Source organism: Lissotriton vulgaris, chromosome 3_1, assembly GCF_964263255.1.
Source record: "Lissotriton vulgaris chromosome 3_1, aLisVul1.2, whole genome shotgun sequence".
NCBI lineage: Eukaryota > Metazoa > Chordata > Amphibia > Caudata > Salamandridae > Lissotriton > Lissotriton vulgaris.
In genome coordinates this window covers 4034139-4052696 of record NC_141689.1, presented here as the reverse complement: position 1 = coordinate 4052696, position 18558 = coordinate 4034139, and the positions used below count along the sequence as shown (strand labels likewise).

The 18558-nt window shown below is 47.8% G+C and overlaps 1 protein-coding gene across 20 annotated transcripts in view; it reads left to right on the top strand.

The window, feature by feature from the left end:
* Nucleotides 1-18558, top strand: part of LOC147725800 (uncharacterized) — a 652895-nt gene that overhangs the window by 386277 nt on the left and 248060 nt on the right. For 19 of the 20 annotated variants that reach the window (XM_086959950.1, XM_086959967.1, XM_086959953.1 and 16 more), the window contains one exon: nucleotides 7041-7157. In XM_086959950.1, coding sequence (XP_086816076.1) covers nucleotides 7041-7157 — 117 coding nt within the window. Of the gene's footprint in view, nucleotides 1-7040; nucleotides 7158-18558 lie in introns of those variants that run through there. The other variant, XM_086959966.1, reaches the window with a different exon arrangement.

Here is an 18558-nt window from a genome sequence, read left to right as displayed (position 1 = left end):
TGCTCAACCCAGTGGTAGCGATGCGGAAATCTTTACAGAATTGTTTCAATTCTTTGTTGGTGTAATCTTCCAGCTTTTCCTTCTGAAATGTGGTCTTCTCGCTGGTTCCAGTGAGACTCATGGTTGGTCTTGTTCGGGTGGTGTGTCAGGCGCATTACTGTACGATTCTAGGCGTAGGCTCTTATCCCGTCGCTTGCCACCAATGTTAGAAGGGACGGCCCCAGAGGTCGGGTTATGTCTACCCAGCTCCTCTGTGACCTACCTCTCCCACCAATACTGCCGAGCCTTATGAGAGACCTTCGCTGAGGAAGACCTCAGGTAGTGAATCGTACACCAGAGGACCACACCACACTTATGAACAGACACAACACCGAGGGGTAAGTTAGGAACTTCTTTATAAACACGAAGAAAGCAATATCACACTTATGTACAATGATCGAGGGATCGCAGAGAGTCTCAAGTCTTTTAGGGATGGGGGTAGCGGGGCAGTCTAAGGGTTGTAACCCAGCACGTGGCGTACCCTGCGCACAGCTCTCAATCCTCGAGCCGGGGGGGATACGGAAGATGGTAAACGCACTAGTGATCCTACTCACTTGAGGATAGTCTCTTCGGGATGATGACTTAGACAGTCCAGCCGGACTAGAATGTTCTTGAGCCTCGACAGCGTCAGCAGGGCTCGCTCTGTAGGAGGTTCAGGGGGAGCCGCGACCACGTCAGCAGGGCTCAGAGTTTCATAGATGTCTTTAAGATTCAAGCTCGAGCCGCGACGAGGTCAGCAGGGCTCCGATGGTTCAGTTCCCAGAACGAGCCGCGACGACGTCAGCAGGGCTCAAGAGTTCACGAGGTTCAGTTCAGCCGCGATCAGATCAGCAGGGCTTCCTTGTCCAAGATACAACTGCCCGCTAGTTCCGGGGCAACCCTTGATATAGTTCAGTGGCCCTTTGATGTCCGGACCCTGGCAGGGGGGTCCGAGGCTGTGGGGGCGGTCCGGGGGTGAGGTCCGGCGGTTGGTTCTTTGATCCCTTTGAGGATGCGTCCGGGAATTCCCAGACGCCCAGCAGGTCTGGAGCCAGCCCTCGGGGAGGCCAGAGGTGACATCGAAACTGGCCCTCAGGGGGGATTCAGAGGTGTGATCGAAACCGGTCTCTCAAGGGAGGCCGGAGGGGCCATCGAAACTCCTCGCCTTCTCTCACTAGGGTAGCCCTCACCCTCCCAACGGGGGCTGGCGCGTCTGGAGCCTACGCTACGCTGGGGCAGGGGTCAGGTGAGACCCACGGCGTCGGGGATCTCGGGAAGGGAAAATGGCTGCTGATGAGCCTATGGGGCCTTGCGGGTCTGGGACTGCGGGCTGGAAGGGTGGCCAGGGACAGGCCGATACGGACAATGGGCACTGGGTCGGACATGGGTAGGGTAGCTAGGAAGTCCCTATGTACAGAGCTGAGCTGATGGGGAGCTGATTCACGGGGGGGGGGGGAACCACGCCACGAGGCCGGGTCCAACACTGGCTAATAAGGGCAAGTTCGCACAGGACATGCAAGGAGCACGCACAACGCGCGACAGATACGCTGGTGGACCTAGGATTCTCCATTCACTGGGGGAAATCCTCTATGGAACCAGAACAAGTAAAAATCTTCCTAGGAGCACAGATCAACACCATACAGCGCAAGGTGTTCCCCAGCGAGAAGAGGACACTGGCCCTGCTGAAGGAGAAGCCTCTACCAGAAGGGGCGATCTCTTACAGTGAGAACAGTGAGCAAGGTCATGGGCATGATGGCCTCCTGCATACATCTGGTCCCAAATGTACGGCTACACATGAGACCATTCCAGGAAAGGCTGCAAGAACAATGGTCACAAGCTACAGGACGTTGAGAAGATCTAGTGGTTGTAACGCACGCAGTGCAGAAGGAGATGTTGTGGTGGAACAAGGAAAACATAACAGAGGGGAAACCTTTAACACCACCGACCCCAACGGTGACCATCACCACGGACGCATCCCAGAGGGGATAGGGAGCACACATGAGCAAGCTCAGGGTGAGGGGTCTGTGGACTCCAGCGGATGCGGTCAAACGCATCAACTACTTGGAATTAAAGACAGTGTTCCTTGTCCTGAAAGCCTTCCAAACAAAACTGTACAACCAGAGAGTGTTGATCCCAACAGACAACACAACAACAATGTTCTACATCAACAAGCAAGGAGGAACACAGTCAGCCCCACTATCGAACCTAGCACAGGAGATATGGAGATGGGCCATCCCACTAAAAATAGACCTGTTAGCCATACACCTACCAGGGAAGGACAATGTGGAAGCAGACTGACTCAGCAGATAGACATCGGCCTCCCACGAGTGGGAGCTCAATACAGAGGAAACGCAAAAGCTATTCAGAAGGTGGGGAACACCGACAATAGACCTGTTTGCAACAAGCCACAATGCAAAATGACGAAACTTCGCATTCAGGCAGCCAGGGGAAGAATCCCTGGGGAATGCCCTAAGGATAAGCTGGTCAAAGACATTTGCTTACGCTTTTCCACCAATACCCCTGATACACGGAGTACTCAACAAGTGCAGAACCAGCAACATAACAATGATCCCCTTTGAGAGAGGTTCACAGATGTACAGAGTTAAAACTAGGTCCCAAAATTGGACTAAAACCAGCCCCTAACTCAGGGTCTATTCTCCTGTCCTAAGAATCCACACGGACCTCTCCCTTGGCTTAAAAAGCAACACAAAACTTGAGGACAGTAAAATATAGCAATCTGGCGTTGCCCCTGTCTAGAAATCAACAGGACTACTCTTTCCAATCCGTACCTTTGAAGTCCTTTTGTGCTGATTTGATGCACATTTTTGAATGTATAAAACACTATATATTTAAGTTCTTTCACTGTATATAATTGTTGGACACACTGTCCTTTGGAAACAAAGTATTTTTTCAAATGCTCCAATGTACATATTGACAAGAATTTGTAAGTTTGGGTCTAGCTTGCTCAATGTTGGGTATGTTTGTTTTGCAATTTAAATAAAAATAATGAGATAAATATAAATGTCTATATCCCAACGTTAAATAAAAAATCATATGGGAAGATACATTTCTGTTTAATTGATGGTGTCAGAGGCAATTTGTTTTGCACAAATGATCCTGGTGGCACCACAGTGGGCCAGGCAGACCTGGTACTCACAGACAATGGAAATGGCACAAGGCGCTCCCCACAAGTTCGGGAAAAAGGTAAGACTTACTCTCCATGCAAAACGGAGAAGTACTACACCCAGAGCCAGCGAACCTCAGCCTAGCAGCGTGGCTCCTGAAGACATAGTTTGCGCACCTGAAATTACCTGAGAGCACCCTACGGGTACTACGAGAGGCAAGGAGACCTAGCACACGAAGGTGCTATGTGGCAAAATGTTTACTCTATGATGCAGCAGGACGAAGCTTCACAAAAAGATGACAAGAGAATCAACGGTGTGAAGGTATCTCACGCACCTGCTGAAGGCAAAACTAAGTTCATCCTCGCTGAGAGTACACATAGCAGCCATTGAAGCCTACATGAGAGGAAAACAGGGAAGAGTCCGAAAAGGATGCCGCCACCGGCTTGGAACCTTAACATAGTCCTAACGGAGCTCATGAAAGCGCCCTTTGAGCCCATTCATAAGGCCTCCCTACAAATGCTGACTATGAAAACAGCCTTCTTAGTGGCAATCACCTCGCTGCGCTGGGTGAGCGAACTACAGGCGCTGACGCTACAAGAACCCTACATCCAAATACACAATGATAGGGTCGTGATGAGAACTGACCCACACTTTATGCCAAAGGGGGTGTCTAAGTTCCACATCAACCAGACGGTGCAAATACCAAGCTTCTTTCAGAAACCGACCACAAGCGCAGAGAGGGCACTGCACACTCTGGACGCTAGATGGGCAGTAATGCCAGTTTCATGGGTAAACCAGTAACAAAGGGAACCATTGCATGATGGATCGCACAAACTATACCATTCTGCCACAAGCAAGCAGACCAAGAACTTGTAGAAGGGGCACAAGACCACTCTACCAGGAAGAAAGGAGCAACAATAGCCTCTCTGGCTAACACACCCATTCAGGACATATGCCTGGCGGCAACATGGGCTTCGATGCACACGTTCACGAAGCACTACTGTGTGGATATACAAATGAACAAGGAAGCACAAGTAGGACAGAGGTGCTTCAACATATATTCAACAACCAAAGCTCATCTTCCACCCAGCCGCCACAAACATAACAAACCGCTGCAAAGTCTATGCACAGCATTGTGAATCCAGAAAGATTCACGCTGCAAAACGAATAGTTTCTTACCTGTTGGTGTAGTTTTGCAGCTTGAAGATCTTTCCGGATTCACTAGCGAACCCACCCACCTCCGCCAGAAAGATGAGGCAGGAGAAGCAGGTGGTAATACAAGGACAATACAAAAACAGACACCTTGAAGGACATAGCGGATAGATCACTTACTTGAACATTGCCAAAGGATTCGCAAACAAAATACAAAACGAGAAAAAAAGAATCCGAAGATGGCGCCCCAAGGTGGGAGCTTCCGCAGGAAGCGTGCCGATGTCACAGGAAGTACACCGAAAGGAGGGACGTCGACGCCCACCTGGGCTACGAAAAAAAAATAAAGAAAAGACTACGATTCCGGACCCAATCACTAGACCGAGGAATAATGCACAGCATAGTGAATCCAGAAAGATCTTGAAGCTGCAAAACTACACCGACAGTTAAGAAACTATTTGTTTTCACTCATCATCTGATTTTACCATAGCTACACTTTGCATCCAGCTTGTGAAACACATGGAATGAATAACTGAAGGGAACGTCGCTGTCATGGCAAGGGGCTATCAGAGGGCAGTCATGGTCTGGCGACTTATGTACGTTGGTGGTATTTGTGTCACCAAACCTCGCTGAACATCAGTAGAGCTTTGTACAATGTCCTCGGCAGAGATGCAGCGAAACAGAATTAACGTAATGTGGGCTCCGGAGGCTGGAAGCGTACTGTTACTGCATCGTGAAATGGTGCCTTTATAGCTGTGTGGATTCAGCTCTTTCCTAATTTTGAGGAGATCTCAGGCAACCTTAGTGGATGTGAGGATATTGTTCCTGATTCTGTGGACATACATGGAGAGGGCCTGTTGCCTTGTTTTTTTTCTCTTTTGGCACTTCGTCTTCTCCAGTCTGATGTCTTCGTAGCATCTGGTAGCAGGTGTGCTGAGAGCCGCTGGAGGTGGTGCGATTGTTAACCAGGTAGGTGGATGTTGGCGGTAGATTATGTTGAGAAAGCTCTTCTAAGGCTGCCTTAGATTTCTTTGTGATGTGTTCCTTCAGAGTACAGTCGGTTCCCAGGTGATCTAGTTTTGGGTGAAAGTTTGAGATTGAACCTGTTTAGGTTTATATTGCTGAGCCAGGTGTAAACTCCTTATTGTTTGTTATTCTGGCAAATAGTAGGATTTCCATTTTGTTTGGGCTGGGTTGAACTTCAGGTAGGTGGTGGACGTCTGGTCTCGATGAGGTGGAAGCAGTGTGTGAGGCATTGGATGTCTGGAGCAGAGCAGACTTTCAAATAGGTTAGTATGCAGAGCGCTTCACAGGTGGAATAGTGGTCCCCACGATTAAGCAGTGTATTCTGGGATTAATACCAAAAACGAGAGAAGTGTGCAAAACATGTATACTGCTGGGCGCTCTGCTCGCTAGGAGACGAATAGCCTTATATTGCCCAAGTACTAGCCGCTGGCTTGTGACGCGAGGGTTAAGGATATTATAGAATGGACCACTGCAGAAAAAATTCAAATGACACGGGATTGACGAGATGAAAAACTAACCGGTGATTTGATGGTGTAGGTAGAAATAATCGGGTTATTGACTGATTCCCCAGGCACCAGGCTGCCTTGTGGGGCTCGAAACGGGAAATGTTTCTAGAAGGGAAGCGGTCTGACCAAGACGGGGCCAACGTTAATGAGACTGCGGCACGGGCTTGCAGTGATCGTTCCCCGTACATAGTCCAGGACACCTTGGCTGTGGATCTCGGATTAGTTGAGAATACAGGATGGGAAGATATTAAAGTGTAAATGAAGACGTTTGCTGGTAAAGGACTGAAGGGCTGCGACAGCACCACATGCTGGGGGTTTAATGTTATTATGAAAATTGTGAATGTTGGCACGTTTTCAGTGTAAATGAATAAAAAATAAATTAGTAAAAAAGTAGGTTACTGTGTAGTGTTCATCTGTCAAAGCTTTTGTTGGCTTTATTTATTATTTGGCCAAAAGAGGACTCTTGATTCCTGCAGCCACTGAGGCCTCTGAGGCCTCTAAGAATACTTCACTGTGTTCAAACTCTTGCATCTCCTCAATGAGACCTGAATCGAGGACTGTCCTCGTCTAATGGATGCTCCTTTTCAATCTGAATCTACTTGATAACTTGGATCTATTGACTTGAAGGCTACAGTCTCTACCAGAAGCATTGAAGTGCTGTAGGCTTTTTTTTTACATAAATACGGTTATCCTTTTTTCCTAAAAGTTCTTGCAAACTGTTACATTAACGGGACATATTGTCCTGTTTTCCAACCTGACTGTCCAGTTGCAAGGCTGAGGAGTCGCAGGATTCCAGTCTCTGAAGTTATCCCTTTAATGGATATCCGTTCAGTTTCCAGTCCTCTGTTCTGGTTGACTTGGTTGCCGAAGCCTGGCCTCGCATGCACTCCCTGCGTCATGGTGCCATGGAATCTGGTTCTCAACCCGCTGGTAGTGAACATGGAGGGCAACAGTTTTGTCCGGCTCGGCTCTGTGTTCTGTTGGCATGTCTCCACCAACCTTCAATGTTGGCCATATTTGTAGCTAATGATGTAGTGGTTAATGTGACACTGGTTGGAAAGTTGGAAAAGTGCCAACACACACTGATGGATATGCACACATTCTTTTAAAGTTGGATGGTTTTTATTAGGAAACTGTTTGATTTGTGCCGGAGCAGGGACCAGTTATGTGAGTACCATAATAATCTGAGAGTCCTTGTTTCCTTTATTCCTTACAGGGAGAATTTGTAAATGAATATGTTGGGGAAGTTATTAATGAAGAGGAGTGCTTGGCACGGATAAAACAGGGACAAGAGGAGAATGCCCGTCACTTCTACATGCTGACCATTGACAAGGTATGCCGCACATTCTGGCTCCTACGCATTAGTGAACTTCTCTTCTTTCCTCTGCTCTGAGAAATGTTTTAATCTTCAAAACATAAACAAGAAACCTTGCCCCTATGATTCTAGCATGTGCACATGATCAATAGACTACACTGCAGCTCTGAACTGGACATGAGCCGCAGAGTGGATGCCAACCGCTGCAGAGATTTTGATGTCTTTGCGTAGTCGTAGAGTCTTCTGGCATCGAGACCACTGTAAATGTTCTTCCTAAGGTCAGTTGCTAGTGTGTTTTAATATGTTTTTATTTGTTATTTTACATTAAGTGTAGTAATGTGTTACAGCAGAACAATAAAACGCACACGAGTCCTAAATAAAAGTTAGCATAGTATGCTTTAATTTGAATCTGGAAATTTAACAGTAGTGCCGGGAACTCTATACAAAGGGATCTGGAATCTGTGAAAGACCTTAAAACTGGTACCACCAACACCGTCAACATTTCTCCCAGGCAAGCTTCTCAGGGAGGAGTGTTAAAGGTATATTTTGTAGCCTTTACTGAGATGAACAGGAGGGCTTAAAACGCAGGTCCTCAGTGTGTCCTGGAGTCACTGCTCCGAGTCTATCATAACCTGACACAGGCTCTTAGTGTGTCAGGGACCCTGTGCTGGTCAGGCCTGTGCCTGTGCTGGTCAGGTCTATTCCTGCCAGTGCAAGTGACCAGGGAGGCCATTTTAGAATGGGCTAGATACTGGTAAAAACAAGTTCTCAGCTACACGAGGGCTTCACTGAAGATGGGGATGTTTGGTATCAAACATCTTCTATTAATAATCCGAAACTGATGTCAGTGATGGGTTTACCAATACATGCACCCTGAGGGCACCTTAGAGGTGCCCCCTGAAAACCTACAAGCCTCTGATGTGCTCCCTGACTGGTTTTTTCCAGCCTAGCACCAATACACTGTTCTGACGTCCTTGGGTGAGAGCCTCTGCTCTCAGGAGACCCAGAACAAAAGCCTGTCCAGGAAGATGTTGTAAAACCCCCTCCCATAGGGTGACCTGCTGATTATCCTCCCCAGACCGGCAAGCTTCAAAGAGCTGCTGCCTTTGGAATTCGAGTCTTGCTCCCCTCGCAAGAGAGGTATCCCCCTTTTGTCCAGGACCCCTTTGGCACCTAAACAAGCAGGAAAATTAGCTAGTCAGGTAGGCCTGCCACCTCCAGGCTAGTACCAACCCTAAGGTGGGCTACGCTAAGGTGGACATGATTTTTCAGAAGTACCCATCTCTGTAATGGCATGCTTCGGAATTCTGGGACAGGGTTATGCCCCCCACCCACAGGATGTGGTCATATACGGGGTGGAGTGACTCCAGGGATCAGTAGCCTACATGCTACTACCCTACACTCCCCTAAGGCCCCTAAATTCAGTATCTAATGGAGTCCCTGGCACCAGAAAGGCAGATCTTGACGACATACGGAAAAGGACACAAAGAGCCGCAAAAGCAGAAGACTGAAGAGAGCACCTGACTCCATGTAAATTGCACCAAAGACGTCTCGTCCTGCAGCTGTGCCTCCCAAACCTGGGAGCACTCACTGCCTTCAGTAAAGACCAAGACCTCCCGAAGAACAACGAAACTGCTCCTGTTATTCTGCTGAAACTCCAAAAGAAAAGACTCTGAGGACTCCGGAAACACCAAACCCCGATGCATGAAGCCACCGCTGCTCCCGCCTCTCCCAGCCGGTGTCAAAGTGGGCAAACAGTGTTGTATGAAGCTGACAGTGGCTATACCGTGCATAGAGTCAAGAGATTCCCCAGAAGTGTACGGGCTCAATGTAAACCCAAACTGCTCTGTTAGTGGTAGTGTGGGCGAGCAGCTTTAGGCCTAACACTGGAGTGTAAGACATTTATTGTACAACATTGACCAATAATGACAAACAACTCAAGAAGGTGACCCACACCAACTTTATAAAAATAAGCTTTGTTTGTATTTTTTTTAAAGACCAAGATCTTAGCAACATGGTAAGTACATTTATAAATGAAAATATTTTTCACTTTTAAAAGTTGACAGTGCAGTTTCTGAACAGTTCAATATTATCCTATGGACGAAAACAATAACACGGTTACAAACGTAACTACGCAACTTACAGTCCCAGTCTTCGGCACCAAAGGTCAGCAACGAGCAGGTGAGTAACAAAGCTGCTCATGCAACGGTACAGGTGCGGCCGGCTGCAGGGGTCAAAATCGGAGTTTGGCCCAATGCGTTTCAATGGAGACTGTGCTTGCTTGTAGTGTTGTGTAGGATTTTAGGAACCTAGTGTAATTTTCCCGATTCATGCCCATATATAGGTATAAATCAAATTGTCCTTATATGGACATAGAAATCATAACCATATTTAGACACAGCACATGCAGTCCAAATACGGCATGGCTACTTCCACCAGTTCCGAAAATCCACAACTATTTCTTGGAAAAACCCGCCTTCAGCAGTTAGGAACTTCCCCCTGCTTGAATATTGATTTATCTGAGAACTCATGGAGTTTTCAACGAACTCTAGTCATTGATGACGTTAGTATGTTCAACCTTACGTCAAACTCGGCACCTTCAAGGTATAAATATGCCCACACTTGCCCTAGCAAACACACGGTGGTTGGGAACAGTTCGACTTTCTACCTACCCGACACAGCTCGCTACAGCAAGTGCCGAAGAAAGCCGACCCTCTAGCTGACGCACTGGGAGAGACGCTGTCTTTTCTCTGGCCGAGAAATCCAGCTCCAGTGTTTCCAGGCTCCCCTTGCGGGGTGTTGGGAAATAGAGTCCTGAGACAGAGAGATACCAAACCTCCTTCATTCTAAACCCAGGTACGGAGCTGATAAGACCGTGAGAGAAATCTTGGATAGATTCTTGGCAAACAAATCCTAAATCTAAACGACACCACACTTACTTCTTCCCTCGTACTAGACTCAGGTTAGGAACATCGTGGTAGGCGTATTTTAGAAACACCAGTTGAGTATTTTTAGTCCCTGTTATTTATGTATGTCCTTTTTGGCTTAGAAACCATACCATGCTTTTACAGTATTATTTCACAATACTCTTCTTGCTATACGCGTTATACTTTAGTATTTAGATTGTAACAGTTCACTTCTCCTGCATGAGAAAGAAGACTGTTCAATAAAACACCTTTTATTGAAAATGCCCGTCTCTTTACTTTCTCTGCACCTCTGGTGAAACGAAGCATGCACGAATGACTGAGTGAAATATCTATCTATTGTTTCCACCACTCTGAAGATACGATGTTATCTTGGGGAAATAAAGTTGTCATGTTTACGTGGTTGTCAGAAACTAATCCCTTCATGTTCATTCGAGAACGTTTCTAGTGACCTCTGAGCTAGCTGGCACTCACAATTAAGTCTAATATATTCGATAGAGACCTACTCAACAGAAGGCCTACGTCATATCTATAGGATCTATTATTCCAACGCACAGAGCCTATTGGGAATATAGGAACTACACTACATGGCGCCCAATGTTTGGTAAGGCACTAATTTAACGCTAGATACTATAGTAACTCAGTCGTGCTTTTCACAGACACCCCTTTTTTCCCGTAAAATACTCCTATAGACGTCTGGAATGGGTAAAAGGATGAAATATCCTCCAAAACTGAGTAGGACAAAAAATCCTACGTATTAGTTTTTGGTTTTGGTCAACGTTTAAGGATACAGTGTTCCAAAATATTGTGCACCTTATCTTTGTTTCCTTGTAACTTGTTCTGCAAACTTTCAGTCAACAAAATGTCCACCGAAGACAATCCAGGAACATTAAATGCTGCCCAACCAGGTTTTAATGAAGCCTCCCCGGATGTTCTAATCATCCCGGTAAATGTAAGAAAAACCATCACTCTAAAACTCAGAACAAATGGCGTATCATTGAGAGGTGGTAGGGTAATATTTGTTATAGAGGCACACGAGTATCGACAGACCCAGGTATTCTACTCATGGATTCTGTTTCCTACAGCAGACCCAGTAACACATGAGTTCCACTACTACAAAGTAGAGGAACCTCCAGGGGAATACACTCCTTTTGAGGATGTTGAAATTCCATTAACATACCAAGAGCATCAGCTCTAGTTTAAAGGCGCCCTACAACATCAAAATCACATTACCAGGCTCTGTCCACTAGTTAGACCAGGAGCGACATGGCAGTTACTAGCCAGCTATACACCACATCCTGACATTGAAAGAATGACAGGTGCTGAACTATTGGTTCAGCTAAAACAGTTAATAAAAAATACATAGGCAACTGATTCAATTTGTCATGTGGACATTGTGAGAAGTTGGCCCGATATGCAGCGTTCGCTATTCTAGCGACCACTATGCATCGGTCCAAACGACCCTTATGGTGATTGGTTGTAAGTCAACCTTAGACCAGCTATCCTAGTAGCGTGGATACGAGCAGTCTTCGGACTAAACTCTAGAGGGCGTGTTAAGCCAGCTGTTATACCATCACATACCCCTTGAACACCAAGTGAAAGGACACCACACACGTGTTATGAAAATAAACAGTATATTTATTAGAATCACAACAGCCCTGTACTCTTTATGAGGACAGGGTACTAAGCACAGAACCAAACCAATACTTTAAGTGCACAATTAAAACAAGTGCCCGAGGGCACGGACAGTTTAGTGGTCTCGGGCGGACCCGATAAGGCAAGTCGGAAGCGAGGGACTCGGGACCCTTAAGTAAGGAGGCTATGCAGGCACCGAATGCCGAAGTTACCTAGCCACGAGGGCTGTGGCTGCACAAGTCTTACAGGCGTCGGGGGTCTTCGCTGACGAGCCAGGAGCCGGAAGGAAGGAGTTGCTGGCCGGCGACCAGTGGTGAATAGTTCGTAGAGATCCAAGCCTGGATCAGAGATCGATGATACCTGAAAGCAGAGGGGACCAAGTTTGTACTACTAGCCAGTAGTCAGAGGGTACCAGGAGGGCACCGGATGATCGTCACCTCGACCAGGTGAGTGGGCGACGCTAGGCTCTGCAGTCTCACGGACCAGGAGGCGTTGTTGGCGACCAGGATGGAGGTGCGAGCTGTCCCACGAAGGTTGATGCGGTCGGCGTCGCTGGGCCCAGGATTGGGGCAACAAGCCTTGGCAGATTTCAGGGCCACGTGGTGGGCCTAAAATGGCGTCTTGAGTGGACCAGGAGGGTCAGGGGTGCTCCTTTCGCAGAAGGGAGCAAAGGCCAGTCTGGAGCAACCAGACCAGCAGCGTTGGTTGTCGGTTGTCGTCAAAGAGTCACAAGCCAGCGGCTAGTGATAGGACAGCGTGCTGAACAGCGAAGCAGAAGGGCCCCACGCAGATCGTGGAGATGCTGGGAGACTGCACTTCGGTGCTGGAGCTGCTCAGGGTCGGGGCTTCTCGGACCCCAGAGCACTCACCAGAGGATTCCTTCGGTGGTTGCGCTGGTTAAGAAAGCGTGCAGGTTTTGATGATGGCCGGTCCCTCGAGGTCTCGTCGCACCCACGGATCTCAGCTGAGCTGACGATGTGGGTAGAGGTCAGAGGTGCCAGGGAAGCCGGTTCTCGTCGAGCTGGGCAGTCGGATTCCTGAGGAAGGACTTGCAGCAAACCGCAGAGTTCTTAGATGGTGCCTGCGGACGCAGGGTGACTACTCCTTAGCCACAAGGGAGAAATCTTAAGAAGAGTCTCGAAGTCCTTTCGTAGAAAGTATTCTTGATTCAAAGATGATCTAATTTGGAAGGGTCCCCACTCCGGCCTTTATTCTTAAGAAAGGGGTGGGTACATGACTAGGTCCTGCCCTAGGGGCGGGACCAGGAAGGGGGGTAGTTACACCCCTCTCCCCTGCCGGACTTTCCCCAGGTCAGGGGCTGCGCGCCCCTGGAACTGGTTCTAACCGGCAGATGCGTAGTGAGCACCGGGGTGCCACTCCGCAGTCACCTTCTTGTAAAGCCCTACCTACCCAGAATACACAAAACCCTGTCTGGGACGGTGCGAACACCGCCCGGACAGGAAACCCTTTGTCCAAGCTCTCCCTACTGGAAGGACTCCCAGCAGCAGGAGGTCAGACTCGTGTCTGTGGTGGCAGCATCCATTTTGTGGAGCTGAGGCTTCAGCTAACTTTAACCGGGGTTCACAGTTACATACATGTCGTGTCCCTCTAGAAGGGTGGAATGCTAACCTCGTCGCCAGCATTGGTGAGGGGTCAGCATCCCGATTCGTATGACACCTTACTCGACATGTCTTGATAACGCGGTACCGAAGTTACCGATATGGTATGCGTTATCATGGAACAGCCATTGGGTCTTGGTTCCGCAAGCTGCAACCGGGCTCGGCTCGTGCCGGAGCCCAATTCACACGATTCCCCGCACTCTGCCTTCAGGATTGTTAAGGCCTGCCATAGGAGTGACTGATAGGAACTCGGGTGTCCATTGTAGGGTTAGATATAGGGATACTATACCTAAAGCAACGGGCGAGTACGCCACGTTGCCCCAGCTGTCGCGCAGCCAGTTGTGTCAGATTTAGATGGCCATCCAGGGGTGGCATAATACATGCTTCAGCCCCTGGTAGGCCCTGGGTACACCGATGCCCTGAGTTACAGGGTCTGACAAGGTGGCCCAGTTCCAATTGGGTAATGCACCTAAGGTACACACATCAATTTAGCGAGAGAACAGCTAGGCTGTGGGTCTGATTGGCAGGCCCACAGCCCGAGAAAGTCGTAAACCAGTGAAACAAAAGCAAAAAAATCTGGGTGATCATAGGATTGCAGACCCTACTCTCCTACAGACATTAACAGTCCAACCAGCTGTGAGAGTTCCACAGCACATCCCTCAACAAGGAAACCCAAATAAAATTACACCGCAGACCATACAATCAGTCATTGGTAAATTGCCCGCAAAAAGGGAACAAATTCCGTTCTGGTTGGCTCAAAAGATTACTCTAATAGAAGAAGAGAGCCGCCTGAAACTGAACTCAGACAAGACGGAAGTCCTCATCCTGGGCTCCTCGCCCTCCGCCTGGGACGACTCCTGGTGGCCCCCCGCCCTGGGCACCGCACCCAAACCGACAGACCACGCATGCAACCTGGGCTTCATCCTGGACTCCTCCCTCTCCATGACCAGACAAGTCAATGCCGTCTCCTCGTCGTGCTTCAACATCCTGCGCATGCTACGGAAGATCTTCCGGTGGATCCCCACCGAGACCAGGAAGGCGGTCACCCAGGCCCTCGTCACCAGCCGACTGGACTACGGCAACACCCTCTACGCCGGAACCACCGCCAAGCTCCAGAAGAGACTCCAGCGGATCCAGAACACCTCAGCCAGACTCATCCTCGACATCCCACGACACAGCCACATCTCCGGACATCTGAGAGACCTGCATTGGCTCCCCGTCAACAAAAGAATCACCTTCCGGCTCCTCACCCACGCACACAAAGCCCTACACGATCAAGGCCCGAGCTACCTCAACAATCGCATCAACTTCTACGCTCCCAAACGCCATCTCCGATCAGCCAGTCACGCCCTTGCCGCCGTCCCCCGCATCCAAAGAACGACAAGAGGAGGAAGGTCCTTCTCCTACCTGGCCGCCAAGACCTGGAACTCCCTCCCGACCGACCTGCGCCTGACCCAAGACCACCTCTCCTTCAGGAAGAAGCTCAAGACCTGGCTGTTCGAGCAGTAGCAGCACCCCCCTCCCCCAAGCGCCTTGAGACCCTCCGGGTAAGTAGTGCGCTCTATAAATGTCCTTGATTGATTGATTGATTGAAGTATTTCCTGATAGTACTCCTCATGAGAAACACAGGATCTTAACAATCTGTTTACCAATGTGGATTGCTCCAAACTCTGAGGACTGTGACACTTGGGGTACAGTCTTTGCTGCGATTTACACAAAAACTCATGGTGTCCCTTCCATGGCGGTTATACCATTAGTCCTGAAACAGATTCAAAATGAATATGGACCAGAACCTGCCTTGAAACTTGGTATGAAATTACTAAAAGATTTCAAACAGGTCTCGGCTATATTATTAGCTAACCTAAAAGGTGAGGGAGCATCCGTGGCAATCTGCCAAAAACTAAAAGAATTATTACTGGGCAACCATATGAACTGGGCAGAATAATTGAAAAATCGTATGAAGAACTGGGAAGAGATAGTTTGGGTGGGAAATCAGTAAAACCCCAACTAACAGAAAATCCAGAAAAAACCTTTATTAAAAATAATTTAACAACTCCTAAAAAGAAATGGAAGAACATTGAGAAGAGATCATTATGCCAGCCTTCTCAAATCACATTCCAATTCATAAGAAATAAACATATGCCAGAAATTGGGCTGCAGCCCAGATTCCAGCATTATATATAAATCACGTAGGATGGGATGAGGACTCTTCTCTCCATAAAATCCAGTTAAAAACACAACCAACAATGCAAAGACAATGTCCTGTCAAGCAAGAAGCTAAAAAACAAGTCAGGGAGATTTTAAATCAACTTGAATACAAAGGGGTGATTGAAACATGCACCTCGTCCATGAACAATACTTTGTTTCCTTTCTACAAACCAGACAATACATATCGTCTAGTTTTGGACTACCTACATTTAAACTCTTGTTGCAAAACTTTTGCAGTTCAAAATTCACACAGTGCAGCACTAATGAATAACATAGTGCGGAAGAAGTATAAAACCACATTAGATATTTCTAACGGTTTCTTCTGCCAAAACATTGCACCTGAAAGAAGGTACTTAACCGCTTTCTCAACAATGGGCTCACAGCGACAATTTTGCCGTCTCCCCCAGGGATTCAAGAATAGTCCAGGGTTATTTTCAGCCAGAGTAACAGAGTTACTACAAATGATGATGATGAGTTATTATCTTATGTCGATTACATTTATGTTACAGAGGATGATTTGGACAGGCACTTGAACAGAGTGAACACCATAATAATTGGTTTTGCATCTGAAGGGTCCTAATTCAATTTTAATAAATCACGAATTGCCCACCTAAGCGTCCTATTCTTAGAATACAAACTTTCAAGTGAAGGCAAAAGCCTGGCAGCCAACTTTTTAGAAAAATGTGCGCTGCTCCACCTCCAAAAACGCTGAAAAACTTAGTTGATTGTAGGTTTCCTGAATTTCGGAAGAACTTACATTCTAAACTACGCAGAAAGGGTTAAACCTCTCTACGAACGAATCAAATCTGATTTCAAACCATCAAATTAGACTCCACAACACACAGACATTTTGCGTTCAGTGCAAACAGACATGTTAGCAACAAAACACTTCCAAACACGCGTAAACGTACGCAACCTAGTAATCCGAATCATCCCAGGGAGATGCAGATTTACATACCTAACCTTTTAATGAAGGTGAAAAGGTACCAATAGCTTATAAATCACACGTGTACACACAAGCTTAAATGAAATTTACTTCAACTGAGAAAATTCTGACAGCGGTTCAAACTGCAGTAGCAAAAGAGAGAGGCCTCACACAGGAAAAACGCATAATGGTCGTTACGCCTGTGCCTGCCTTAGAGGCAGTGACAAAGCAAGCATTCCAAATGCAAAGGCTTTACATCCAAGATGGATACAATGGGTTAACTCTCTTGCTGTAACAGACGTTGAATACGTTTTTGACCCTTACTTGAAGACACAAGAATTTCTACAGTACGAATAAGAATGTCCTCTGCCTGTTGAAATTCTCCCTCTAGAACATTACGGTTGTATAATATATACAGATGGATCAGCACAGCCCGCAATTGGGGGTAAACAAGCGTATAGTGCTGCGTGCGCGATTGTTAAAGGTCACTGGCACAATGGTAAATTCCGACCAATGGTCACAAAAACACAATCTCTAGGACATTGAACTACAGGCATTCAAGATGGCGCTTGAAAATACTGATCGCGAATTCCCCACACACCTAGTGTGCGATTCGTATTACTACGTTCAATCTTACAATGAATACTTGCTGAACTGGGTTCAAAACGGGTTTAAAGATGCAAAAGGTGGCACAATTTAAGTATAAATTGCTTTGGGAACCGGTAGTTCTATTACAGAAAGAACTACAAAAGACACTTGTGATCCATACACTAAGTCATCAGCGTGATGGCGTTCACGTTGAAGGGTATACATTGGCTGACGAAGCCGCGAAGGCTGCTGTGCAAACGTCTTCAGTAGCTGCAATTACTCGTTCAAACAAAGATAGACGGTGAAACAATGCTAGCTGTCAATGCCACGATGAAAGGCAACAGTGCAGCATTACCGCTAAACTATCCACTCAAATATGCATACATAATTGACGCAAACTCCATTCTTTTTGCTGAACCTAAGAGGTGCTTTAATTCTAGAAGCACATACGGGAGAAAGTCTGACACATCAGGGGACCCCAAAATCTCTATTAGAACGGGAACAAAAGTACTGGTGGCCAGGGATGAGTTTCCACATTTATGAATTTGGAATTAATTGCGATGTCTGCTCTAGAAATCACAGCTTTGACCACCACCAGATACCTGACAACAGTGTAGCCAGCCCAGTTCAGAGACCCTTGTTAGACAGCATTAGACTTTATACATGCCGACGTCACCATGGACAAAGGCGGCCCCACAACTAGTAGGACAAAATTAATTTGGATGTGGCCCCAGCACTCGGCTGACGCACGGACTGTTATAAAATATTTGCGAGTCTTTATCGGCACATACGCAGTTGGCACGCTACATTCTGACCAGGGTCCTGCGTTAAGCTCTCGAGACCTGCCGTGCAGCTGCTAACAAGAGGAAGACACCAACTGACTTGGCCCCAGTCCTCCTGGCTTGTTGATCCTTGAACCTGCTCCTACTAAACCCTGGCGTCTCTTGTGGACAGGAACCTTGAAAACCCCGGAGGACCTGCCTGCTTTGCTCATCCAAAGACTGGGCCTCCCACGAGCAGTGGCTCTGCTCAAACACAATAACCCTGGTGCCAGCCAGGAGACGCATATCCAGCCCACTCTACACCCGCCGAGCCCGGCCTGTGCCTGAGTCGACAAAGACCCTGAGGACGTCCCCCTGGCGATTGTGACCAAGAATCACGTGCCTAAGGACCCTCCTCGCCGACCCTGATGACACCTGCAGCCTCACAACAAGGGACCCCTTCAACCGCGAACACCAAAAAACACCCCTGCACCGGGCGCCCCACGGCCCCCTGTGCCCACCTTCTGGATGTCTACCTATCCTCCAAGATCCCAACTTACCTCTCTCCAGCTTTCCCTTTGACTAACATTGGACACCCGACGGCTCAAAAGCACCCTGCACCCAGCTGGCCGAGTGCCGCTGGAAGTGCAGCAACTGCCCTACTCTACTTCCCCACTTGACCTGTGTAAGTGACCAGGAGCTCACCTCCCACAGCCGCGTGGTCTGCTAGCAGCCACCAACCAAAGGCCCCCTACCCTT